We start from the raw sequence: 26,549 nt of genomic DNA, 5'->3' as shown, positions 1-26,549 counted from the left end.
CATAATAAAAGAAAATTAAAATGTTATCACACTAAATATACCACTTTCTCACCTTTTATGAATGCATCCCTATGTCAACATGCTGACGTGATGTTAATAGCTACAGAATACTACAGTGCCTGGATTACCAAAGTTTAAGATAATCCTCTGTTTCAGAGCATTTGGAGTCTTTCTGCGATTATTAAATGATACTGCTATAAATATCCTTCCTCAGATATCTTTGTGCACATCTATTTGATTATTTCCTAGAATAATTCTTAGAAGTACACAGTTTTAAGGTCATGAATGATGTATGCCAGTTACCCTTTCTGCCCTCCAGAAAGAGCCTGCTGATTCATACTCCCTGTGGCAGCACACAGGACAGCCCGATACCACATGCCCTCAACAACTCTGGGTTATTACCTTTTCTTGCCTTTTCATTATTTTTATTGAAATTTTTCAGTTATAAAAATAATACATGTTAGGGCTTCTCTGGTGGCGCAGTGGTTGAGAATCTGCCTGCCAATGCAGGGGACACGGGTTCGAGTCCTGGTCTGGGAAGATCCCACATGCCGTGGAGCAACTGGACCCGTGAGCCACAACTACTGAGCCTGCGCGTCTGGAGCCTGTGCTCCGCAACAAGAGAGGCCGCCACAGTGAGAGGCCCGCACACCGCGATGAAGAGTGGCCCCCACTCGCCGCAACTAGAGAAAGCCCTTGCACAGAAACGAAGACCCAACACAGCCAAAAATAATAAATAAATTAATTAATTAATTTTAAAAAAAATTTAAAAAAAAGAAAAAAATAATACATGCTCAGTTTCTAAAATAGCTAAGTAATAGGGAAGTTTGAAAAGGTGGGAAAAAAAAGTTCCTTAACACTGAGCCTATTTCCAATCTGTTAATTTGATAAACATCCTTCCAGAAATGCAAACACAATCTTTCTCTTTATAAATGGTGGATGATGGTGAACTTTAAAATAGGGACATTGGAGACCTTCAAGATGGCGGAGGAGTAAGATGTGGAGATCACCTTCCTCCCCACATATACATCAGACATACATCTACACGTGGAACAAATCCTACAGAACACCTACTGAACGCTGGCAGAAGACCTCAGACTTCCCAAAAGGCAAGAAACTCCCCACGTACCTGGCCGTGTGGCTGACAGGGTCTTGGTGGTGTATAGGGTGTCAGGCCTGTGGCTCTGAGGTGGGAGAGCCGAGTTCAGGATATTGGTCCACCAGAGACCTCCCAGCTCCATGTAATACCAAATGGCGAAAGCTCTCCCAGAGATCTCCATCTCAACGCTAAGACCCAGCTCCACTCAACAACAGCAAGCTACAGTGCTGGACACCCTATGCCAAACAACTAGCAAGACAGAAACACAACCCCACCCATTAGCAGAGAGGCTGCCTAAAATCATAATAAGGTCACAGACACCCCAAATCACACAACCGGATGCAGTCCTGCCCACCAGAAAGACAAGATCCAGCCTCATCCACCAGAACACAGGCACTAGTCCCCTCCACCAGGAAGCCTACACAACCCACTGAACCAATCTTAGCCACTGGGGGCAGACACCAAAAACAACGGGAACTATGAACCTGCAGCCTGAGAAAAGGAGACCCCAAACACAGTAACTTTAGCAAAATGAGAAGACAAAGAAGCACACAGTAGATGAAGGAGCAAGGTAAAAACCCACCAGACCAAACAAATGAAGAGGAAATAGGCAGTCTACCTGAAAAAGAATTCAGAGTAATGATAGTAAAGATGATCCAAAATCTTGGAAACAAAATGGAGAAAATACAAGAAACGTTTAACAAGGACCTAGAAGAGCTAAAGAGCAAACAAACAATGATGAACAACACAATAAATGAAATTAAAAATTCTCTAGAAGGGATCAATAGCAGAATAACTGAGGCAGAAGAACAGATAAGTGACCTGGAAGATAAAATAGTGGAAATAACTACTGCAGAGCAGAAGAAAGAAAAAGAATGAAAAGAATTGAGGACAATCTTAGAGAACTCTGGGACAACATTAAACGCACCAACATTCGAATTATAGGGGTCCCAGAAGAAGAAGAGAAAAAGAAAGGGACTGAGAAAATATTTGAAGAGATTATAGTTGAAAACTTCCCTAATATGGGGAGGGAAATAGTCAATCAAGTCCAGGAAGCGCACAGAGTCCCATACAGGATAAATCCAAGGAGAAACACGCCAAGACACATATTAATCAAACTATCAAAAATTAAATACAAAGAAAAAGTATTAAAAGCAGCATTTAAGAATCTGTAAAAAGTACAAGCACATGGAGGCTAAACAATACACTACTTAATAACCAAGAGATCACTGAAGAAATCAAAGAGGAAATCAAAAATTACCTAGAGACAAATGACAATGAAAACACAATGACCCAAAACCCATGGGAAGCAGCAAAAGCAGTTCTAAGAGGGAAGTTTATAGCAATACAAGCCTACCTTCAAGAAACAAGAAACATCTCAAATAAACAACCTAACCTTACACCTAAAGCAATTAGAGAAAGAAGAACAAAAAAACCCCAAGTTAGCAGGAGGAAAGAAATCATAAAGATCAGATCAGAAATAAATGAAAAAGAAATGAAGGAGACGATAGCAAAGATCAATAAAACTAAAAGCTGGTTCTTTGAGAAGATAAACAAAATTGGTAAACCATTAGCCAGACTCCTCAAGAAAAAAATGGAGAAGACTCAAATCAATAGAATTAGAAATGAAAAAGAAGAAGTAACAACTGACACTGAAGAAATACAAAGGATCATGAGAGATTACTACAAGCAACTATATGCCAATAAAATGGACAACCTGGAACAAATGGACAAATTCTTAGAAAAGCACAATCTTCTGAGACTGAACCAGGAAGAAACAGATAATACAAACAGACCAATCACAAGCACTGAAATTGAGACTGTGATTAAAAATCTTCCAACAAACAAAAGCCCAGGACCAGATGGTTTCACAGGCGAATTCTATCTAACATTTAGAGAAGAGCTAACACCTACCCTTCTCAAACTCTTCCAAGATATAGCAGAGGGAGGAACACTCCCAAACTCATTCTATGAGGCCACCATCACCCTGATACCAAAACAAGACAGATGTCACAAGGAAAGAAAACTACAGGCCAATATCACTGATGAACATAGACGCAAAAATCCTCAACAAAATACTAGCAAACAGAATCCAACAGCATATTAAAAGGATCATACACCATGATCAAGTGGGGTTTATCCTAGGAATGCAAGGATTCTTCAGTATATGCAAATCAATCAATGTGATAAACCATATTAACAAACTGAAGGAGAAAAACCATACGATCATCTCAATAGATGCAGAAAAAGCTTTCAACAAAATTCAACACCCATTTATGATAAAAACCCTCCAGAAAGTAGGCATAGAGGGAACTTACCTCAACATAATAAAGGTCATATATGACAAACCCACAGCCAACATCATTCTCAATGGTGAAAAATTGAAACCATTTCCTCTAAGATCAGGAACAAGACAAGGTTGTCCACTCTCACCACTATTATTCAACATAGTTTTGGAAGTTTTAGCCACAGCAGTCAGAGAAGAAAAATAAAAGGAATCCAAATTGGAAAAGAAGTAAAGCTGTCACTGTTTGCAGATGACATGATACTATACATAGAGAATCCTAAAGATGCTACAGGAAAACTACTAGAGCTAATCAATGAGTTTGGTGAGGTTGCAGGATACAAAATTAATGCCCAGAAATCTCTTGCATTCCTATACACCAACAACGAAAAATCAGAAAGAGAAATTAAGGAAACACTCCCATTTACCACTGCAACAAAAAGAATAAAATACCTAGGAATAAACCTACCTAAGGAGACAAAAGACCTGTATGCAGAAACTATAAGACACTGATGAAAGAAATTAAAGATGATACAAACAGATGGAGAGATATACCATGTTCTTGGAGTGGAAGAATCAACATTGTGAAAAGGACTCTACTACCCAAAGCAATCTACAGATTCAATGCAATCCCTATCAAACTACCAATAGCACAGAACTAGAACAAAAAATTTCACAATTTGTATGGAAACACAAAAGACCCCGAATAGCCAAAGAAAAACGGAGCTGGAGGAATCAGGCTCCTGGACTTCAGACTATACTACAAAGCTACAGTCATCAAGACAGTATGGTCCTGGCACAAAAACAGAAATATAGATCAACGGAACAGGATAGAAAGCCCAGAGATAAACCAACGCACATATGGTCACCTTATCTTTGATAAAGGAGGCAAGACTATACAATGGAGAAAAGACAGCCTCTTCAATAAGTGGTGCTGGGAAAACTGGACAGCTACATGTAAAAGAATGAAATTAGAACACTCCCTAACACCATACACAAAAATAAACTCAAAATGGATTAAAGACCTAAATATAAGGCCAGACACTATAAAACTCTTAGAGGAAAACATAGGCAGAACACTCTATGACATAAATCACAGCAAGATCCTTTTTGACCCACCTCTTAGAGAAATGGAAATAAGAACAAAAATAAACAAATGGGACCTAATGAAACTTAAAAGCTTTTGCACAGCAAAGGAAACCATAAACCAGCTGGAAAGACAACCCTCAGAATGGGAGAAAATATTTGCAAATGAAGCAACTGACAAAGGATTAATCTCCAAAATTTACAAGCAGCTCATGCAGCTCAATATCAAAAAACCAAACAACCCAATCCAAAAATGGGCAGAAGACCTAAATAGACATTTCTCCCAAGAAGATATACAGATTGCCAACAAACACATGAAAGGATGCTCAACATCACTAATCATTAGAGAAATGCAAATCAAAACTACAATGAGGTATGACCTCACACCAGTCAGAATGGCCATCACCAAAAAATCTGCAAACAATAAATGCTGGAGAGGGTGTGGAGAAAAGGGAACCCGCTTGCACTGTTGGTGGGAATGTAAATTGATACAGCCACTATGGAGAACAGTATGGAGGTTCCTTAAAAAACTAATAATAGAACTACCACACGACCCAGCAATCTGACTACTGGGCATACACCCTGAGAAAACCATAATTCAAAAAGAGTCATGTACCACAATGTTCACTGCAGCTCTATTTACAATAGCCAGGACGTGGAAGCTACTTTTTAACAATTTGCCATGTAACCTAGATTCCTATAACTTGGACTGTAGCTTTGTTTTAGCTCACGTGGGAGCTTTCTTTCAAAGTATGATTAAATCCTCCTGATTTTTTTCCACCCCTGCACTAATCCTTTAAAATGAATGCAGAAACTTTTAAAACTGGTAAGTTTATCTTGTATTATCAATGGAGACTTTTCTGTCTAATCATACTACTTGTTCTACTGCTTTTTGTCCATTGATATTCCCATAGCCCTTTTGAAAAAGTGTGTTTTGGTAGAAATTAAGTTGTATGCCCTTGGGCCATACAACTTAGTTTTTAGTTCTGAAGATGGATGGATAAAGAAGATGTGGCGCATATACACAATGGAATATTACTCAGCCATAAAAAGAAACGAAATTGAGTTATTTGTAGTGAGGGGGATGGACCTAGAGACTGTCATACAGAGTGAAGTAAGTCATAAAGAGAAAAATAAATACCATATGCTAACACATATATATGGAATCTAAAAAAAAAAAAAAAAAGGTTCTGAAGAACCTAGGGGCAGGACAGGAATAAAGACACAGATGTAGAGAATGGACTTGAGGACACGGGGAGGGGGAAGGGTAAGCTGGGATGAAGTGAGAGAGTGGCATGGACATATATACACTACCAAATGTAAAACAGATAGCTAGTGGGAAGCAGCCGCATAGCACAGGGAGATCAGCTCGGTGCTTTGTGTCCACCTAGAGGGGTGGGATAGGGAGGGTGGGAGGGAGACGCAAGAGAGCGGGGATATGGGGATATATGTATAATGTATAGCTGATGCACTTTGTTATAAAGCAGAAACTAACACCATTGGAAAGCAATTATACTCCAGTAAAGATGTTAAAAAAAAAAAAATAAAATAAAATAAAATAGGGAAATTAATGGTATGATACCTCATCGGGAGGTAGTAGGATGAAATGGTGTATGGAAAGTGCTGGCCTACTGCCTGGTACACAGTGAACCTCGGCTAAAGGTGCACACAATATCCCATTCTATTACTCAGGCTCTGAAGAATGGGGTGATCCAAAAAGAATCATTCCTTATTTTAAATAACAACGAGGAACTGCCTCCTTGCCTTCCCTGCCACATGGCTTGATGTTCTCAGGATCAGATGGGGAGACCTCCCTCTTGTTTGTGTGGACAGTGTGGTGCACCAGGACCACTCAGGGAGCGACAGGAAGGCGAGTTCCCAGGGGCTCAAGAGAGGCCACCGCAGCCCTTGAGGAGAGTAGCCCTAACAGCCACGCTTTGTGAACAGCTCACTTTGTGCCAGCATGATCTTATCTGACCCTCATAATGACCCTACGAGGCAGATAATTACCTTTCTCCCCATTTTATAGACATGAAAACTGAGAGGGACCAGTAATGCCCCTTAGGTCATACGGCTTGTGCCTGAGCTGGGATTCTGAATCCAAGTTCAGCCTGACCTGACCTTCAGAGCCCATGCTCCATGACGGGACTTGACCGCCCCTCTTGAGGGGTAACACTCAGCGCCCTCTGTACGTGACGAAAAGAGGGATGGCTGTCCACTCCTGCCCCTCAGTTGGCCACGCTCTGCTCCCAGGACCCCGCCCCGCCCTGCCCCACCCCGAGACTCACAGGCGATCTCACGGCGCCGTAGGTTCTCTGTCTCCTCCTGGGTTATGGACATCAACTGTTCCATTCTTATTCTAGAAAAAAATCGATCCACTTATTCAGCAAATGTATCAGTAACATTTCCAACAGGGAATCCCATCAGATGAACACCACCCTCCTTCAAGAAGTGCTCCCAGATGTGAGAACTTAGGCATGCTCTCTGAATGCCCACGGCATCATGCCTCTCTACTGGGGCCCTGTTAACTTTAAGAGTTTCTTGCATAAAAAGATAAACATTCCCTTAGAAAAATGGGCCAAGGATACAGACAGCCAATTCACTGATGCTTAAATAAAAGTGACCAAAGAACATATGGAAAGATTCTTAACACCATTGATAATGAAAGAAGTAAAATCCTTTCACCTGTCGGGTTGGCTGAGATTAAGAAAACTGATAACCACTGGTGATGGCAGTGAAGGTGGAAAAGTGGGTACTTCATATACTGTTGAGAGGAGTGTGAACTGGCCAAATGTTTTTGGAAGGCAGTCTGGCAATACTATCAAAGTGTTCTTCGAATATTGCCTTTAAAAACATTCACATAAGTGCGTAAGAGTATAATCTAGAAGATGTTTTACAGTAATATTGTCTGTAATTATGAAACGCCAGAAACCACTTAAATGTTCAGAGGGCTATTTACGTAAATTATGATATAATGATATAGTGGAATTCGCTACAGCTATTACAAATAATGAGGCTTTTGGCATGGAAATACATCTGTGATATAATAAGTGAAAATTTAAAAAGTAATGGCATGTATGTATGTGCATGTTGCTTGTGTGTACACTTTTTGCCCCCCACACCAAACTGGTACAGTGGCTGGGAGGGAGACAACATCCTTTAATATGTTTCTTGCAGGGTCCGACTTCATCAGAAGCAGCATGTGTGGTCTGAGCACCCCTGCCTCCTGCCCAGGCCCACAGGCTGCTCAGGGGAAGGCCGTATCTGGTGCATCCCTGGACCCTAGGCATAAGCCCAGGCCCAGCCCAGAGAGGGCACTCAGTCAGCGTGCTGAATAAGCGATGCCACCGGCCACAGCTCAGCTCGGCCTAGACCGCCCTGGTTGCCACCGCCCCCGGCCGAAGTGGACGGGGTGGTGGGGTTACACTGCAACCCCATGGGAGCCCCCTGCAGGAGGCCTGCACAGGTAGCCAGGAGCCAGGAAGGCTGGGCCCACGGGGAGGGGAGGCTCCCCAAAGCACAGCAGCCAGGTCCACGCTGATAGTCTAGGGTGCCTGAGAACCAGGAGGGATTCACATTAACACCCAGGGAATGGGGGGTAGGGGCCGTCCCTCCTTTTCTAATCACTAAGGTGGGCACCTCAGTGCAGTTGATTTGAAACGCGCAGATAACACAAAGGGGAAAAAACAAGATCACCACCTCCAATTCCTGCCTCTCAAAAATGTTCAATGTCCTTTTGCTTTCTGAGCACAGATACAGGCAGAGTATCTTTAAGAAATGATATACTGTAGACACCACTTTTCGACTTAGCAATATGGTGTATTTCCCTTAATAAGGAATGTTCTTCTATAAGATATTTAATGGTTACAGATTATTCCTCTGTACATAATTTACGTAATCAAGTTTTTCTTCCCAGAAATGTGGACTTTTTTCTATTTTTTTATTCTAAAAATATAGTAGGACATTATATATACATTCTTATTCACGTCTCTGAATTTTTCTCAGGAGTGTCTATGTGCTTTAACAAACTTGAAGGCAGCGATTCTTTCTAATTCAATACTCCCTGAGGTGAATCTCCTCATAGCTTTAGGAAAACTTTCTGGCATAATCCTTGAGAATCACAAGACCTTCTCTCCCCAGAGCCATGCATCCCCAGGAAGGAAGGCAGCGCCCAAAAAAAACACTAGAGCAGAACGCTTACCTTTCATTTTCCAGCGACTTCAGAATCTCGGAACTTTTCTTTTGCCTGTGGAGGAAACCATGAAAAGCCTGTAGTCACCAGCGGGCCCATTTCCAACAGAATGGCTCAGGGGGGCTTAGGCACCGACCACTTAGGGCCTCTGTGTTCTCAGGCCAATTCCTCAACCACTCCAAACCCCAGCTCCTCATCTGTGAAATGGAAATAATAATTTAAAACTTCATGGACTGTTGGTAATGAGTGAATGAGAAAATAAAAAGCGCCTGGCATGTAACAAGCACTCAACAGATGGCAGCTTTCACGGGCGCCCTCGGTGGTGAGCGCGCTGTGCACAGCAGGCTAGCCGGCTCCCTCCGGCTCTGCGTAACTGCGGGCGAGGGAGGAGAAAGAGACTCAGAGGACAGTGGAAAGGGAGGCTGGAAGCAATGGCGGGGGAAGCCTGTTTCTGAAATCTTTCCCCAAGAGACCCCCAACTAACCCTTCTCGGGCTCCTTGAGACCTCCATCTGATCTGCTCCCTGCAGCTCTTGCCTTGGACAGGATCTGTGTTAAGGCCAATCTCACTATAAGGCAAATGGCTGTCCTCAGTGTGACTGGTGACTTGAAACCCAAAATGTTGGCGCAGGATGTGATTCTGACTTGTTAAACCCTACTTATTTTACAGATGGGAAACTTGGGAGGCAAAGGTCCAATCAGTAGCAGCCCCAAAACAAGAGGCAAACCTGGTCATGCCCAGATCACCTTCTTTTTAAGTTGGTGTGAATTGCAGCACCGAGACCTTGGGCAGAATCAGAGACCGTGAGGGAGAAATGGACCTCTATCCTGAGCTCCTCAAAGGGTATCAGGTGGGGGAAGGTCTCTGGGTCCGGGGGCGGCTGGATGGGAGCCTGACCTCTGATTCTCCTGCAGGAGCTTCTGGATCCGGTTGGAGATGCTCTGCTCTGTCTGCTTCAGCTGCTCCTGCAGCCGCTGACGCTCCGCATCCAGGTAGCGCTGGCGCTCGCTCAGGCCCTGCTCCAGCCGGGACTGCTCCTGCGGCAGGACAGGCAGAGGTCCCGAGTCAGTGGGGGGGACCACCCCCCCACGCCCCCACCCCCCGACGCCACAGGGCAGCAGTCATGGGCCCTGGCCTGGGATGCGGAGACTAGGTTTCCTGTCTCTGTCCTGCCAGCCCTTTCCGCATGACCTTGGACCAGGTGTGTCTAGGCCTCAGGGTGTCCAGGCACCGGAGGAGGCTGGATGAGGTGATCTGTATGGACAACCCCCCCACCCCCACCCCATGTCCTGGAGGGGGAAGTGAGAGAGCTCACTCCCACCGCCTTCCCACAGCAGAGGGACCTCAGCCTGAGTCAGGAGGCCCCTGGCAGAGGGAGCAGACAGGCCTGACCCCACTTAGCCGCTCACGAACCTCCTTGACCGTCTGAAGGATCTCATCCTTCTGGCTGTTGCTCTGCTGAAGGAGCTGGGCGTGCTCTCGCTGCCCGAGTTCCAGGCGCCGTTCGAACTCGAGTTTCTCCAGCATCTTTTGTTCCTGCAAGAATGTAGATCCTGGTGAGTACTGGCACAGGCTCTGTGGGTGTTAGGACATGACAGCAGGGGGAATCCAGCCCCCAACTCTGAACGATACAGGCGACAGGTCTGAACACTGAGCCTCACCCCCGCAGGGCCCGACTGTAATAATAAAACGGGCTCTTCACTGGCACAGGCTAGTGGGTTAGAGCCTGGGGTTAGGCTCAACCTCTCCAAGCCTCAGTCTTCTCATCTGTCAAATGGAGACACCCTCCCAGCCACCGAGACTGCGTGAGACTGTGGTGAGGCAACGTATGTAAGGGGAAAGAGTTACTTTACCCTCTAATTTAGAGCCAGGAAGAACTTGTTTCCTCAAATCTTTTATAATAGTTGAGATGTTTAATGAGAAGAAAAGTGACAAGAGGACAAAAGGCATTTTCTTACCTTCCTCTTCTCATAGTCTGAGAACCTATTCTGGGAGGAAAAAAAGAGTGGGGTCAAGAGAAGGTGGGCAGCAGCGGTCCTCACTGGACAGAGTCCCCGGGGCAGCCTGACACCACTCAGATTTGCAGGCGCGTCCAGAGGACTGCATCAGAGGGCTGGGGCGGGTGGGATGAGGGGGATGCTTGTTTGATAAAGGGTTCCAGATGGTTCTGGTGGACACGAGGGTTGAGAACCACTGGGCTTGGCCCACTGTAGGAAGGTCTTCAAGGCAGTTCTGTTGATGCAGCACTGAGAAGGCATGGTGCTCCGAAAAGGAGACCAAGAATGGGTATCTGATTCCCTTGTATGTCTGCACAACACACCTGCAAGTACCCAGCTCCAGCCACCAAAACACTTACAAATGCCCAGAGGTGTGTGCTCAAGTTCCTGAGGAATTGTTCAAAAGAGTGAAAGCACTGGAAATAGCTCAAATGTCCATCACAATGCGATGACTTCAATAAGTCGTGGTTCATCCACACAATGGATCATTACACAACTGTCAAACGATGGGACGAATGAGGGTGTAGCTAGAGGAGGATGTCTGCCATCTTTCACTGTGGGTGCAGCATGGTTCCACTCGTGTAAAAACACCACCATCAAAGCTCAAGTCTGAGCTTTGTGGTTGTTGAGACAAAAGCTACAAAGGAGGTTCATTAATCAGCTCATGGCGATTCCTCCAGGGGGTGGGACTGCAGGGTAGGAGGGGTGACATTCACTTCATCTGTTTCTGTATTGTTTAGATTTACAACAAGGCGCGTGAACTAGTTTTGTAATCAAACATTAGCATGCGCGCGCGCACACACACTTTTTTTTTTTTTTTAAGCAGCCCTTCTATTTAGTCGTGTGGCTCTGAGACCAGGATCAGTGTCTGTCTGAGCTGTAAAAGCAGCATCCTATAAAGAAATAAAAAATTTTCCTCCTACCTCAGCATAGGAAAAATCTTAAGTTAATCTTTAATTATACAAATAACATCTGAATATATTCTCCTTGTAAAAAAACCCATGCATATAAAAGTACCCATTGGGACTTCCCTGGTGGCGCAGTGGTTAAGAATCTGCCTGCCAAGGCAAGGGGACACGGGTTCGAGCCCTGGTTTGGGAAGATCTCACAGGCCGCGGAGCAACTAAGCCCGCGAGCCACAACTACTGAGCCTGCGCTCTAGAGCCTGCAAGCCATAGCTACCGAAACCCGCGCGCCTAGAGCCCGTGCTCCACAACAAGAGAAACCACCGCAATGAGAAGCCCGCACACTGCAACGTAGGGTAGCCCCCGCTCGTCTCAACTAGAGAAAGCCCGCGCGCAGCAGCGAAGACCCAATGCAGCCAAAATAAATAAATTAATAAATAAATTTATAAAAAATAAAAAAATAAGAAGTACCCATTGACCACTCCTGGGCCTAATCCTGATTCCCTCCCAACCCCCCTCCATGCTCCCAATCCCCCGCCCCCATGTAAACATCATTATCAGACCCAAGCCCATGCAGCTACTTACATACAATTTGTGCCTTTGGAAAAATACATATTTGTATGTGCGTGCATATATATATAAGCATTTTTTAATGAAGATATAATTTACATACTGTAAAATCCATCCTTTTGGAGAAATGTACAGCTCTATGAGTTTTGACAATTGCATACAGTATTGTAATCATCACTACCATCAAGATGTAGACCAGTTCCATAACCCCCTAAATTCCCTTGTGCCCCTGTCATCAAACCCTCCTCTTACTCCCAGTCACTGGCAATTACTGATCTTTTTTCTTATGTATTTGAACCTCCTTTTAAAACATAAAAATGGAAATATATTATTGAATATTTTCATTGTGTTCAAGTTGTCCTTTTCACTTATCCACCTGTCCTGTGACCCAAGTCTGAAGAGATCTTTCTCACCGTATGAATAGGACATGTCAGTTCAGCCTCTTCCCACTGATAGACATCTTGGGGGCTGCCAATACTTCACTACTATAAGTAAGGCTGCAACGAACATTCCTCTGAGTGTCTCTTTGTGCAAGTGTTTCTCTGGGGTATATACTGAGAAATGGAACTTCTGGATTGTGGGCTGTGCCCATTTGAAATGTTGACATATTTTGTCAAGTTATCTTCAACAGTGGGGATACTGATTTCCATTCCCAAGACCAATTTATGGGGCCACTGTTTCCCCACACTCTGGCTAATAGAAATTATCATAGTGAAATCTGTGCCAATCTGAGGAGGAAAATGGCATTTCATTGTTTTAATTGACCTGTTCCTAACTACTAGTGAAGCTGGGCATTTTTTCATACTTATTGATCATTTGTACTATTTTATTCTGTAAAGTACCTATTGATATATCTTTGGTCTATTTCTTCTCTTAGGATGGTTTTCTGTTTCATATTGATTCCAAAGAGTTCTTTGTATGTTCAGTCTGCTAATCCTTCATCAGAAATATATGTTGCAAATACTTTGAGAGCATAAATTGACACAATTTTCCTGGACAGTAATCTCCTCCCTCTCGAATTCTCACTGAGCTGTCAGAGGAAGCGTAACCCTACAAAAGCCTTCACAGCAGTGCTGGAATACGGGGAAGGGTGGCATCAGGGAACCAGAGAATAATCAAAAAAAAAAAAAAAAAAAATCACTGGAAGATATGAAGCCCAACTGGCTACAGCTGGTGCCCCCTTTCCCAGCCATCGGAGGCCCTGGTTTGTGGGCCTCCGGGGGGGGGGGAAGCAGACAGGTGGGGGGCAGAGGCAGTTTCTGAACTTCCTCCTCCATTCCTGACCTACTCTAGTTCACCCCCAGGGACCCGGGAAGGCCACCGCCCCGAAGCTCCATCCAGCAGGGAGACACACAGTAAACAAATCCTCTTCCATGTAATTCTTCTTGTAATTTAGAGCTGTGATTGTAACGGAGCAGGGCCCTAGGGTACCTTCCCAGGACAGATTCTGCCCCTCCCCGCCCATAATGTCCTCCACCTGCCCCTTGTCTGTAGAGAAACTTTAGCCAAAGAAGAAACTTAACCAGAGAAATGAGAAAATACACAAGCAAAGGAAAACAGTCAAGCAAGGCAAAATAAGAATAGTTTAGCCATTAAACAAAGTCAAGGACCTTTAGTTCCTCCTCAAGGGCTATAGATAACATTCTGAGCCACGTCCTTTGAGCTGTTTTGCAGATACTGAAACTGCCACAGGTGGAAGGAATTAACTACATGATGACCAGACTGTAGCCATGACAAACTGCTCCATCTCACACAATTCCAGGAATTAATCTCAAGGAAATGGGAACAAACTGACCCTGGAGTTAAAGATTAACTGTACCTAAAACAATCAAGATGATGCTGATGAGGCCGCCACCCGACCAACTTCAAGATGACTGTCAGAGCTGCTCTGCACTTAGCCCCCCCCTTCTGCCTATACACCCCTGAAACTCCCCTTTAGAAGCTCTTGCCCCATGATTGACAGTGGAGAGTTGGTTCCTTGGGACACGAATCTACCTTCCTCCCAGGATTGCCAGCTTCCCCAATACAGCTATCTTTCCTTTTACCCAACACTTGTCTCTCAGTATTGGATTCCTGAACGACGAGCAGCTGAACCTGAGTTCAGCAGCATAGGTGCTCCCGAGGAAATGCACGGGGCATTCTGAGCACATGCACAGACCTGAACTGGGCTGCTGTGTCAGGGAAGGCTTACTCAGAGGACACGATGTTTCAACTAGGAACTGAAGGATGAGACTGAGTTATTAGGAGAAGGTGAGTGGGGAGAATTCCAGCAGAGGGGTTCAAAGGCCCCCAGGGGTTCAGGGACAGAGCGGAGCATGGCAAGGCTGTTGCTGGTGAGCTAGTGGGGTGAGGCCACCAAGGAAGCCTTGTGAAAGCTTCTAAGCACACGGGTTTGAAGGGAGGTGAATTCTAGTTTGACGGAAGAATCCGGGGGCTGACGCTCTGAACGTCTCCCCAGTGCCCAGAGCGCCTGCGTACTCCCTGCCCCAACTCCACACGCCAGGAATTAGGTGCGCCTTACCTGCCATTCTACCTCCTCGCTGGAGAATCTGTCCGTGGGCCCATTGGGGCTGTCCCGGGAGTTCTCGGCTCCATCTTGCTCCAGGACTGGCAGCAGGTACTGAGAAGGGGGGTAGTATTCCAGCCCTGACGCTGCAAGAGACAGACACCAGCTAACCAGGAGGGAGGAGACAACCTCGGAACCCAGAACAGTTCACTCCTGCCGCTCTCACCCACCACCCCGCCCCCGCCTCAGTCCACTGCGCCCTCTACTAGACGCTGAGCCCTCCTACGCTGCTCACAGCCCTAACGCCTGGGCCTTAAATGTGGCAAGAGCTCAATAAGCATCAGCTGAGTGAATACCACACCGCCCCCCCACCCACCCCCACCTGCCTCTTCACCATCCAAGTGAGAATGAGGTGATGGAAAAAGCCTGAACTTAGTAAAGAAGCCTGGGTCCAACACCCAGCTTTACCCATAATTTCCTGTGCACGGGCAAGATGCTTGCCTTCTCTGGCCCTGTGTAGTGTCCTCCTGCATCATCTGAAAGGATTCATAATCTTTGCCCATTCTGCCTTATTCTTGCTGATTTGTAGGTGCTCTTTACATATTGTAGTTAATAACCTTGGGTCTATAATATATGTTGCAACTATCTTCTTCCAGTTGTTAACTTGTCTTTTTAACTTTGATGATAGTATCCTTTTGAGGTAAAGTTGTTTAGATTTTAGTGTAGTCAAAGTCACCTTTTTTTCCCCTACCAAAGGATATAAATAGGCAATTCACAAGAAATACTAAAAATGGGCAGTAGCCATATGAAAAAATATTCAAATAATCAAGGAAATTACATTAAAGTAATAATAGGCTCTCTTGTTTACCCATCAGATTAGAAGACTTTTAAAGATCTCACCAAGCATTAGCCAGGTTGTGGGGAAGAAGAGTCCTCTCAGGTACTCCTCATGGAATGTAAACTTATGTAACCTCTTCAGAGGCAACACAGAGTGCTTGTCCCTCCTTCACCTACCAACCCTACTATTGCCTGCCAGAGAGGTGTGGGGTAAAACATGCATTCCAGGGGAAAACTCGAAATAACTTCCATGCATAAGCAATGGGGCTCCGCCATGTGAAATACTCTACAGCAGTTTACAACAAGGCAGATCCACACATTCTGGGATAGGAAAAGGCCCAAGACCTATTCTTGAGTGAAAAAAGCAGGGCATAGAATCACCTAGTATGACATCTTCTGTGGGTTTTTTTTCTTTTATGTTTTTAAAGGAGTGAAACCAACAATTTTACGTACATACATATACCTGCTACACAGTTTAAACAAACTGAAGGATTTTTTTTTTTTTTTTTCGGTTGCACTGCCTGGCTTGTGGGATCTTGGTTCCCCAACCAGGGAATGAACCCAGGCCCCAGCAGTGAAATCGCTAAGTCCTAACCACTGGACCGCCAGGGAAGTCCCCGGGTTATTTTTTAAACTGTATAGTAGGTATACATATATTCACTGCTTTATTCCTTACGTCTTTTGTACACCTACTATTGCATAACTTTAAAATCTTTTAAAATAAACGGTTTGGTCTAGCTCGACCATTGGCTGGGGTACCCATTACAATCACCTGCTGCTCAAAGATTAATTTGGTAGATACATGGCCTGATTAGCTGTTGTGTGATGCACGTGTAACTTCTCTTTCCTTTTTAACTGCAGTATAACATACACACAGAAAAGAACACAAAATCTTCATGAACAGCTTGATGAATGTTTAAAAGTGAACACACTCTCAGAAGCAGGAATCAGGGTTGGTTCAGAGCTCAGGTGCTGATGAAAGTGCATGTTCCTTTGTGTCTGGCTTCTCTCACTCCACACGTGTCCGTGAGCTCATCCAGCTTGTTGAGCACAGCAGCAGCTTGTTCTTTCTGGTTGCTGTGTGGTGCTCATTTGTGAGTATAAAACAGCTTACCACTCTACTACGTTACGAATAGTCCTGCTATGAGTATTTCCATACGTAGCTTTGGGCATTTGTTCATACGCATTTCTCTCTTGGGCACCTACCGAGGTATGGAGCCAATGGGTCATAGGGTATTTGAATGTTCAGCTTGAGTAGATACTGACAATTTTCTGAAGTCTTTTCAGGTTCATGCTCCCATCGGCAGAGTATGGAAGCTCCAGCTGCTCCACATCTTCCCAATTCTTGGTATCAACAGATTAACTTTGGCCATGTTAGTGGGTGTCTTAGGGTTTAAGTATTTCTTTGCAGTCTTTTTTTAAAAAAAATAATTTATTTATTTATTTTTGGCTGCATTGGGTCTTCATTGCTGCACGTGGGCTTTCTCTAGTTGTGGTGAGCGGGGGCTACTCTTTATTGTGGTACATGGGCTTCTCATTGCGGTGGCTTCTCTTGTTGCGGAGCACAGGCTGTAGGCACACGGGCTTTAGTAGTTGTGGCACCTGGGCTCTGTAGTTGTGGCTCGCGGGCTCTAGAGTGCAGGCTCAGTAGTTGTGGCGCATGGGCTTAGTTGCTCCATGGCATGTGGGATCTTCCCGGACCAGGGCTCGAACCCATGTCCCCTGCCTCGGCAGGCGGATTCTTAACCACTATGCCACCAGGGAAGTCCTCTGCAGTCTTAATTTGCATTTTTTAAAATAGATCTTTATTGGAGTATAATTGCTTCACAATACTGTGTTAGTTTCTGTTGCACAACAAAGCAAATCAGCCATATGCATAAACATGTCCCCATATCCCCTCCCTCTTGAGCCTCCCGCCCAACCTCCCTATCCCACCCCTCTAGGTCATTGCAAAGCACCGAGCCGATCTTCCTGTGCTATGCTGCTGCTTCCCACCAGCCAACTATTTTACATTCGGTAGTGTATATATGTCGATGCTACTCTCACTTCATCCCAGCTTTGCCCTCCCACCCCATGTCATCAAGTCCATTCTCTATGTCTACCTCTTTATTCCTGCCCTGCAACAACTAGGTTCATCAGTACTTTTTTTTTTTTTAGATTCCATATATATGCGTTAGCATACGGTATTTGTTTTTCTCTTTCTGACTTACTTCACACTGTATGACACTCTACTCCATCCACCTCACTACAAATAACTCAGTTTTGTTTCTTTTTATGGCTGAGTAATATTCCATTGTATATATGTGCCACATCTTCCTTATCCATTCATCTGTTGATGGACATTTAGGTTGATTCCATGTCCTGGCTATTGTAAATAGTGCTGCAATGAACATTGTGGTGCATGTCTCTTTTTGAATTATGGTTTTCTCAGGGTATATGCCCAGTAGTGGGATTGCTGGGTTGTATGGTAGTTCTATTTTTAGTTTTTTAAGGAAACTCCATACTGTTTTCCATAGTGGTTGTATCAATTTACATTCCCACCAACAGTGTAGGAGGGTTCCCTTTTCACCACACCCTTTCCAGCATTTATTGATTCTAGCTTTTTTGATAATGGCCATTCTGACCGGCGTGAGGTGATACCTCATTGTAGTTTTGATTTGCATTTCTCTAATAATTAGTGATGTTGAGCATCTTTTCATGTGCCTCTTGGCCATCTGTATGTCTTCCTTGGTGAAATGTCTATTTAGGTCTTCCACCCTTTTTTTTTTTTTAACATCTTTATTGGAGTATAATTGCTTTACAATGGTGTGTTAGTTTCTGCTGTATAACAAAGTGAATCAGCTATACATAAACATATATCCCCATAACTCCTCCCTCTTGTTCCACCCATTTTTTAACTGGATTGTTTGTTTTCTTGATATTGAGCTCCATGAGCTGTTTGTATATTTTGGAGATTAATCCTTTGTCTGTTGTTTCATTTGTAAATATTTTCTCCCATTCTGAGGGTTGTCTTTTTGTCTTGTTTATGGTTTCCTTTGCTGTGCAAAAGCTTTTAAGTTTAATTAAGTCCCATTTGTTTGTTTTTGTTTTTATTTCTGTTACTCTAGAAGGTGGGTCAAAAAAGATCTTGCTGTGGTTTATGTAAAGAGTGTTTTTCCTATGTTTTCCTCTAAGAGTTTTATAGTGTCTGGTCTTATATTTAGGTCTTTAATCCATTTGGAGTTTATTTTTGTGTATGGTGTTAGGGAGTGTTCTAATTTCATTCTTTTACATGTAAACTGTCCAGTTCTCCCAGCACCACTTATTGAAGAGGCTGTCTTTTCTCCATTGTATGTTCTTGCCTCCTTTGTCATAAATTAGGTGCCCATATGTGTGTGGGTTTATCTCTGGGCATTCTATCCTGTACCATTGATATATATTTCTGTTTCTGTGCCAGTACCATATTGTCTGGATTACTGTAGCTTTGTAGTATAGTCTGAAGTCCAGGAGCCTGATTCCTCCAGCTCCGTTTTTCTTTCTCAAGAATGCTTTGGCTATTCGGAGTCTTTTGTGTTTCCATATGAATTGTAAGATTTTTTGTTCTAATTCTGTGAAGAATGCCATTGGTAGTTTGATAGGGATTGCACTGAATCTGTAGATTGCTTTGGGTAGTATAGTCATTTTCACAATATTGATTCTTCCAATCCAAGAACATGGTATATTTCTCCGTTTGTTCATGTTATCTTTGATTTCTTTCATCAGTGTTTTATAGTTTTCTGAGTACAAGTCTTTCACCTCCTTACGCAGGTTTATTCCTAGGTATTTTATTCTTTCTGTTGCAATGGTAAATGGGAGTGTTTCCTTAATTTCTCTTTCTGATTTTTCGTTGTTGGTGTATAGGAATGCAAGAGATTTCTGTGCGTTAATTTTGTATCCTGCAACCTCACCAAACTCATTGATTAGTTCTAGTAGTTTTCTGGTGGCATCTTTAGGATTTTCTATGTATAGTATCATGTCATTGGCAAACAGTGACAGTTTTACTTCTTCTTTTCCAATTTGGATTCCTTTTATTTCTTTTCCTTCTCTGACTGCTGTGGCTAGGACTTCCAAAACTATGTTGAATAAGAGTGGTGAGAGTGGACATCCTTGTCTTGTTCCTGATCTTAGTGGAAATGCTTTCAGTTTTTCACCACTGAGTACGGTGCTTGTTGTGGGTTTGTCATATATGGCCTTTATTATGTTGAGGTAGGTTCCCTCTATGCCCATTTTCTGGAGAGTTTTTGTCATAAATCGGTGTTGAATTTTGTCAAAAGCTTTTTCTGCATCTATTGAGATGATCATATGGTTTTTAGTCCTTAATTTGTTAATGTGGTGTATCACATTGACTGATCTGAGTATATTGAAGAATCCTTGCATCCCTGGGTTAATTTGCATTTTTTTAATTGACTAAAACGATGTTGAGCACTTTTTTCAGATACTATTGGCCCTCTGGATATTCTCTTCTATAAAATTCCAATTCAAGTCTTTTGACAACAGCTTTTCCTTATTGATCTGTAGAAGTTCTTTTTATCTCCTAGGAATAAGTCCTTTGTTGGATATGTATGCATTGCAGATATCAACTCCAACTTTATGGCTTGCCTTTTCTTTCCCCATATGGTGTTTTTTGAAGAGAAGAAGTTTTTGATTTAATGAAATCTAATCTATCAGTCTTTTATGGTTAGTGCTGCCTGTCCAAGGAAGAGGTTAATGTTCTTTTTTTTCCCACATGAATATCCAATTGATTTGGATAAACAATATCAGAATTGTTTATTGAAAAGACCTTTGCTTTTCCTTCTCATTGCTTTGCAATGGCACCTCTGTCATAAATCAGATGACCATATGTATGCAAGTCTTGACCATGTTCTAAAATTTCCACAGGTGGACAAGAGCCCCTAATTAAGAACATCCAGGCTGACAGGAGGTAACTGGGTACACTGCTTTCCCCTCCTGGCACCCAGTCCAGGGGTGGCCCTGGCTTCTAGCCACTCCTCCAAGTCCAACCCACGGTGGCCTCTCTCCTGGACGACCCCAATGACTTCCTAACTGGTCCCCGTCCTTGCTTCCTCCAATCCCTCCTCTTTACTGCAGCTGGAGTGGTCTTGTAAAAAGCAAATCTGATCAAATCCCTTTCCTGTTTGATACCGGCCAGGTGCCCTCTCCAGCCTCGTCTGTTCCTCCCGCCTCTACTTTTGCGCCCAGCCACTTGGCCTTCTCTCCGTCATGCTTCCTACTCCCCCGCCCCTCCAGGCCCTTCAACATGCACCTCCTTCTGCCAGGAACATCCTTCTCTCTTTTCTAATCATCCCTCAGGTTTCAGTCGAGCCACTTTCTTGGAAAGACCTTCCCCGAGGGCCCAGCCTAAACCAGACGCCCCGTTCTACTCTCTTGTAGCCACGATCGGTAATCGTACTTCCTAGTGTGACGATCTGCTTTGCCTGTTACTCCTGCCAGATCTGGAGAGCTCTGAGCAGGCAGGGACCGTGGCCTCCCCCAGTCACCTGGCTGGCGCAGAGCAGTCCCGGGGTCACGTCTGGTGCTTACTGAGTGAAGGAGGCAGGCTGCCTGGCTTTACCTTTGCAGAGGAACTGCTGAATGGCCTTGGTGCCGGCGCCGCACACCTCCTGTGGGGGGTAGACCATGGATGACGCGTCCAGGCTCAGAGTCTGCAGACACAAGGGGACCCCTCTTTATATGTCGTTCACTTCACTGCTCAACACGATCAAGATGTAACGTCTTTAAGGAGGTAATCAAGTTTGAAACAAAGTCACCTGTCTGGGCTCTAATCCAGTATCAACTGGTGTCCTTAAAAGATGAGGAAATTAGGACACAGACACATACTGAGGGAGGACGATGTGAGGACACAGGGAGAAGACAGCCGTCCACAAGCCAAGGAGAGAGGCCTCAGAAGAAACCAACCCTGCCGAGACCTTGATCTTGGACTTCCAGCCTCCAGGAACGTGAGAGAAGAAAAGTCTATTGTTTAAGCTCCCCAGCCTGGGGTGCTTCGTTAGGGTAGCCCTGGGAGACTAACACAGTGTCCCCAGTGCTCACCTTCCCCTGCCCACTACCCCCTGCTCTGATGAATCTCAGTTTCTGCAGCTCCAAGCTGAGGCCACTCCCTCCCTGACGGCGCCCGGGCTCTTTATGCCCTGGACCCTCCAGGCACAGCAACTTCCAACCACATCAGCTTCCCTGCTCTTCCCTTAACATGTCCTGGGCTTTCCCACCTCCTGCCTTTTCCCAAACTGTTTCCTCCACCTGGAATGCTCCCGTTACCTGTGTCTACTTCTCCAAAGCTTTTTCCTCTTTCAAGGTCTGGCTCAAATACCATGTCTTTCACAGAATGTTAATTAACCCCATCAGGATTTGGCATTATCTCTTCACTCTAGAAATCTGCTTTTCTGCCTCCATCATGGCAGCAAAAGTCACATAATTACAACAGTTCACACTTCAGGCTCTGTGAGCCCCTGAGGACGTTGAGATCTCTGTGACCCCAGCACCCTGTGACCAGGGCAGGCCTCCAGGAATGTGGGAGGGGAGCGGTGGGAAGGCCAGCTAGGACCCCAGGTGAGAACATCTCGCCACCTACCTCCAGGGTTCGAACGTGTGCCAGCATCTGCGGCAACCTCTGAATCTCGCTTTCACTGATGTCGAGAGTACGCAGGCTCCGAAGCTCCCCCAAGGTGTCTGGAAGCTCCTTCAGCCTATTGTCTGGAGGGATCCCAATGGCACAGCTCAGCACCCCAAAACCCCTTCACCATCTTCCTGCCTGACTCCCGTGAGGACTCAGGGAGGAGGGTGCCCCCCTCTGAGCCTGGGGCATGTGCCAGGGCCTGGAACCTGAGGCTCCATAAGGAAAATCACGGCAGTGGAGTTTCAGTGACCTGGGTTCAAGTTCCCATTCCACCACTTATTAGCTGAGTGACTTTGGAAAACTGACGGCCTCCCTGGACCACAGTTTCCTCATCTGTAAAATGCGGATGATAATACTATTTGGCCTCATAGGAATACTGAGGGATTCAATGAGATTATGCATACGAGGTGCTCAGCACAGTGCCTATCACATAGTAAGTGATTAGTAAGTTGGGTACCATTATTTTTATCATTGTTTATATGTTACAAATGGGTAAACTGGGGCATTCTGTACAGAAAGTGCTTAAGGCCAACAAGAAATGAAAGAGTTGGGGGTACGGGGAGGCACGCATTAGAATCTCGGCTCTGTCACTATCACACTGGGTGGTCTGGAGCAAGTCACTGCTCTCTGAGCCTCGTTTTCCTCACGTGTAAATTGGGGATAAGATCTCCTTCCTCTCCCTACCTCAGGGACTTGTCATGAGGCTCACAGCACCGCTGAATTTGGAAGTGCTCTTCAGTGGCGGGAAGCGCTATTCAGAATCACTCTCGCCCAGTCAGTCCACCACTGTTCTAAACACCAATGACTGAGCCTCGGGGGCCTAGCTGTCAACATCGTCTGCCCTCCTCCCTGTGAGGCCCTGGCTCGGAGGAGTCACAGGAACCCTCCAGGTGCCCTGTCTCTGGTTACCATGAAGACAGATGGACTAAACAGGAAGTCAGACAGTTTAGAGTGACACCTGGGGGCTGGCTGCCCTCGTGCTCAATGGTTCTCAGGAGGAGCACCCTGTGGATGCCGGCTGGGTCAGCCCAGAGCTGACCAAGGGTCACATGGACAGGGCTTCCTGGCCCCTACCTTTTACGTTGAGGGTCTGCAGCTGGATCAGGTTCCCAATGGAACGTGGGAGATACGTCAGTTGATTCCTTTCCACGTTCAAGACCTAAGAAAGAGGGAAAAATGGTATGAGAACGCGCACACACAGACAACAGTGTCTACCCTGCTTCAGGCCAGGCGTCATCCGGGCACCACACACACCTCTTTATCTCCTGACAGCCCTGTGAGGAAGATAAAGATTGTTATGATCCCATTTGAGAGATGGGAAAACTGAGGCTCAGAGCAGTGAAGTCATGTGTCCAGGAGGGCAAAGCCAGACTTTGAACCTAGTTCTTGCTGAGGTTGTATCATTTATATTGACCACAAAATAGCCAACAATGGCCCCACAATCAGGGCGGGAGGAAGAAGGGGACGAGCAGATTCAGGGATCCAGGTGAGGCAGCACGTGATGAGGCCTAGTTATCCCAGTGTTAGCAGAAGGAAGCTGAGCTGCATAAAGGCAATGGGATCTTCCCAAGGCGTCAAGGCCGGTAGCTGGTGGTGCCGGGATTGAAATCTGGGCTCACTGGATCCCGAAGGCCACACTCCCTCCAGGATGGGGCATCGTGAGGTGAGCGAGGCTGACAGGATGACACACGAGGAAGCCATTAAAAATAGATATGATGGAAAAGAAAGCACATTAAAAATAATGTGGCAGATGAATATTTGATGAACCAAAGGATGGTTACGAGTTATTATCAGGTATCCAAAGGTTACAAAACAGTGAATACAGCAATTCTACAAAAATATATACGTAAACAATTCCCAAAAGATCCTACACCCAGGTATTCATTGTGTGTCTCTCTCAGTGGGGGCAGTTACTACTATTCAGCCACATGTTCTCCATGTGACCCTGGGCAAGTTACAGTCATCCCTCTGGACCCGTTCTCTCTTCTGTAAATGTGATAACAGCACCCACCTCGCAGGGTAGTTCATTCAAGTCATCCTGAGTCTCCTCCACGTGGGAGGCAGTGCGCTAGGTGAGGACGCTGCCCGCACAGAGATGACAGTTCAGGAGGGGAGCCAGCTGAGCATAACTAGTAATTACAGGCTGCAATCAGTGCTCTCAGGGAAATACGCGGGTTGAGACAGAGGCGAACAAGATGGATCCACCTAGATGGGGAGGTCGGGGAGGATTCGCAGGGACATTTGGGCCGAGACGGAGGAAGAGCCACTCGGGCAGAAGGAAGATCCGTGTGGAGAGGCCCTGCCAGGGGTGGGGCGCAGAGGGCCGGAGGGTTTTAGGAGTTGAGTGCAGACAGTGGAGGGGAGAGAGAAGGAAAGGAGGCTGGGAAGACAGGAGGGCCCAGCGTACAGCGTCTGAGGGGGCACAGTGAAGAGAAGGGATTTTAATCTGAGTGTGAAGGGCAGCGCGTCTTCCTCTGTGAACCGGGGATGACGCTAACACCTGCCTCACAGAGTGGCTGTGAGGAATCACTCAATCGACAGCGCAAGCGAAACGCTGAGCTTGGTGCTGGCATGCAGTGAACGCTCAGTAAATGCAGGGGCTGCCACTGACGAGGCGCAGAAGTGACACGGTGAGTCAGAGTGCTGAACTCATCGTTTGGAAAAGGGAGACTCTCTGGGTGCTCTTTTTCTTTAAAGTTGTGGAAGCTCATGATGAAATCCCAAAAGCACATGCCAAAAATATGGTGGAGAGATGCCCACAGCCCAGACTGCTATGTTGACGCCATCACTGGGCATCTCAAGAGCAAAGGGGGAGGAGCCGGTGGCACCAAGTGCAGCCCTGGCTAGATAGAGCGCGACCAGAACATTCCAGGTCTGTGTGGCTGCCATTTCTAACTTAGGTGGTCAGAGGTGGGTTTTCTGTTTCCTGAAGCCATACCTGGAGGGCTGTCAGCTGCCCTATATCATCAGGAAGGGCTGTCAGCTGATTATCATGAAGATCCAGAACCTGCGGAAGGGGAACAATTTTAACACCTAGAAGTCACCAGCTGAGAAAGGCCCTCTGATTTCAGGCTCCAGAGAGACAAGGGTGAGGTGGGGCAGGGGTGCCCGATGCCTCTGGTGTTGAAAGCAGGAACACCAACCCTTCCTCCCCAATGAAATGATCATTGCATCTCATTTCCTTTTTAAAAGTATCACACCATTTCATTCTCTTATTTACCAAACATTTATTTCTACTGTTGAGTGAAAAAAGTAAGCTATGAAACAGTATGCATAGATATTCACGTTAAAAACGCCTCATGGTATAAATACATATTTGCATAGTAAAATACTACCAAATATGCAATAAAATATTGATAGTAGTTCCCTAGAGTGTGAAATTATATGTTTTTCCTTATGCTTAACTGTATTTCCTAATGTTTTTAATAATGAAAATGAGCAGAAAATAGGATATATATATATATGTGTGTGTGTGCACATACGTACTATAAAATGCATATGAAATATATACATAAACATAAACACTTTTTAAGGTTATCTTTTTTCTGATTATAAAAATAATGCACGTTGGACCAGAAAAATGAAGAGAAGTAAAAACGACCCCTAATCCCTGCACACCATCATGAGCCATAAAAACCACTTTGATGCCTGCGCTGCCAGTCTTTTCTCCCAGTGTGTACACCCACTGCCACAGCTTATGCTCCTGTGGAACCACCCTGGGGTCTCACCTCACATATACTGTGACTATATCCCAGTCCTCGTCCTGGGGGAGCTGACAGTCAGGAGGGAGGTGCCCCAGCTCACCAAGCTTTCACGCACTGGCCACACAACACCTGGCGTCCCTCCCATTCCTTCCTGTTTGGGCCCATTGGTCTCCCTGCTCTCTGCCAGCTCACTTGCTATGAGCTTTTGGTTTGCCTTTCCACCTAGCTCTCTAAGGGCAGGGCCTGTGGCTGGTCCTCTTTGCAACTGCACCCCACACAAAGCACAGACAAGGTGCCCGATAAAACATGCTGACTAAACCCCAGAGTCACCACGGCACTAGGCACGTCTGGCATAAACTCTGACAGAGGACGCGTGAAGGGAGCAGGGATGCTGGCTGCCAGCTGCAACACCACGCCGAGTCCCCGACGCCTGGGAGAAGGGCCCCAGTACCTTGATGGTGGCGAGACTCAGGAGGCTGCAGGATTTAGGAAGCAGGGAAGTGAGGTGATTCGTGTGGACAATCAACACCTGTGTGGAGAAGAGTTTTGACGTGTTGGGCTGAAGAAGAGCAGGGAGGGAAGGCCGGAGGCGGGGCAGCCAGCTCAGCACAGGCTGCTAGCGGCCCCGCCCTGCCCAGGTCTCTGCTCTCGCAGATGTCACAACGGATCTCTCCAAATGTGGAACCAGATGACCTTAAAATCTGGAACTTCCAGGGT

At 45.5% G+C, this 26,549-nt stretch overlaps 1 protein-coding gene across 3 annotated transcripts in view; it reads right to left on the bottom strand.

Moving 5' to 3' along the window:
• The window catches only part of LRSAM1 (leucine rich repeat and sterile alpha motif containing 1), a 45,261-nt gene that overhangs the window by 14,423 nt on the left and 4,289 nt on the right, over positions 1-26,549 (bottom strand). For all 3 annotated transcript variants that reach the window (XM_059925668.1, XM_059925670.1, XM_059925669.1), the window contains 11 exons: positions 26,284-26,361; positions 25,067-25,135; positions 23,203-23,287; positions 22,084-22,205; positions 21,067-21,157; positions 14,655-14,785; positions 10,620-10,649; positions 10,075-10,197; positions 9,559-9,698; positions 8,671-8,715; positions 6,758-6,828 (listed from right to left, as the gene is read on the bottom strand). In XM_059925668.1, coding sequence (XP_059781651.1) covers positions 6,758-6,828; positions 8,671-8,715; positions 9,559-9,698; positions 10,075-10,197; positions 10,620-10,649; positions 14,655-14,785; positions 21,067-21,157; positions 22,084-22,205; positions 23,203-23,287; positions 25,067-25,135; positions 26,284-26,361 — 985 coding nt within the window. The remainder of the gene's footprint in view (positions 1-6,757; positions 6,829-8,670; positions 8,716-9,558; positions 9,699-10,074; positions 10,198-10,619; positions 10,650-14,654; positions 14,786-21,066; positions 21,158-22,083; positions 22,206-23,202; positions 23,288-25,066; positions 25,136-26,283; positions 26,362-26,549) is intronic.

Source organism: Balaenoptera ricei, chromosome 6, assembly GCF_028023285.1.
Source record: "Balaenoptera ricei isolate mBalRic1 chromosome 6, mBalRic1.hap2, whole genome shotgun sequence".
NCBI lineage: Eukaryota > Metazoa > Chordata > Mammalia > Artiodactyla > Balaenopteridae > Balaenoptera > Balaenoptera ricei.
Note: the sequence above shows the minus strand (reverse complement) of the source record. Positions and strands in the feature narration are given on the sequence as shown.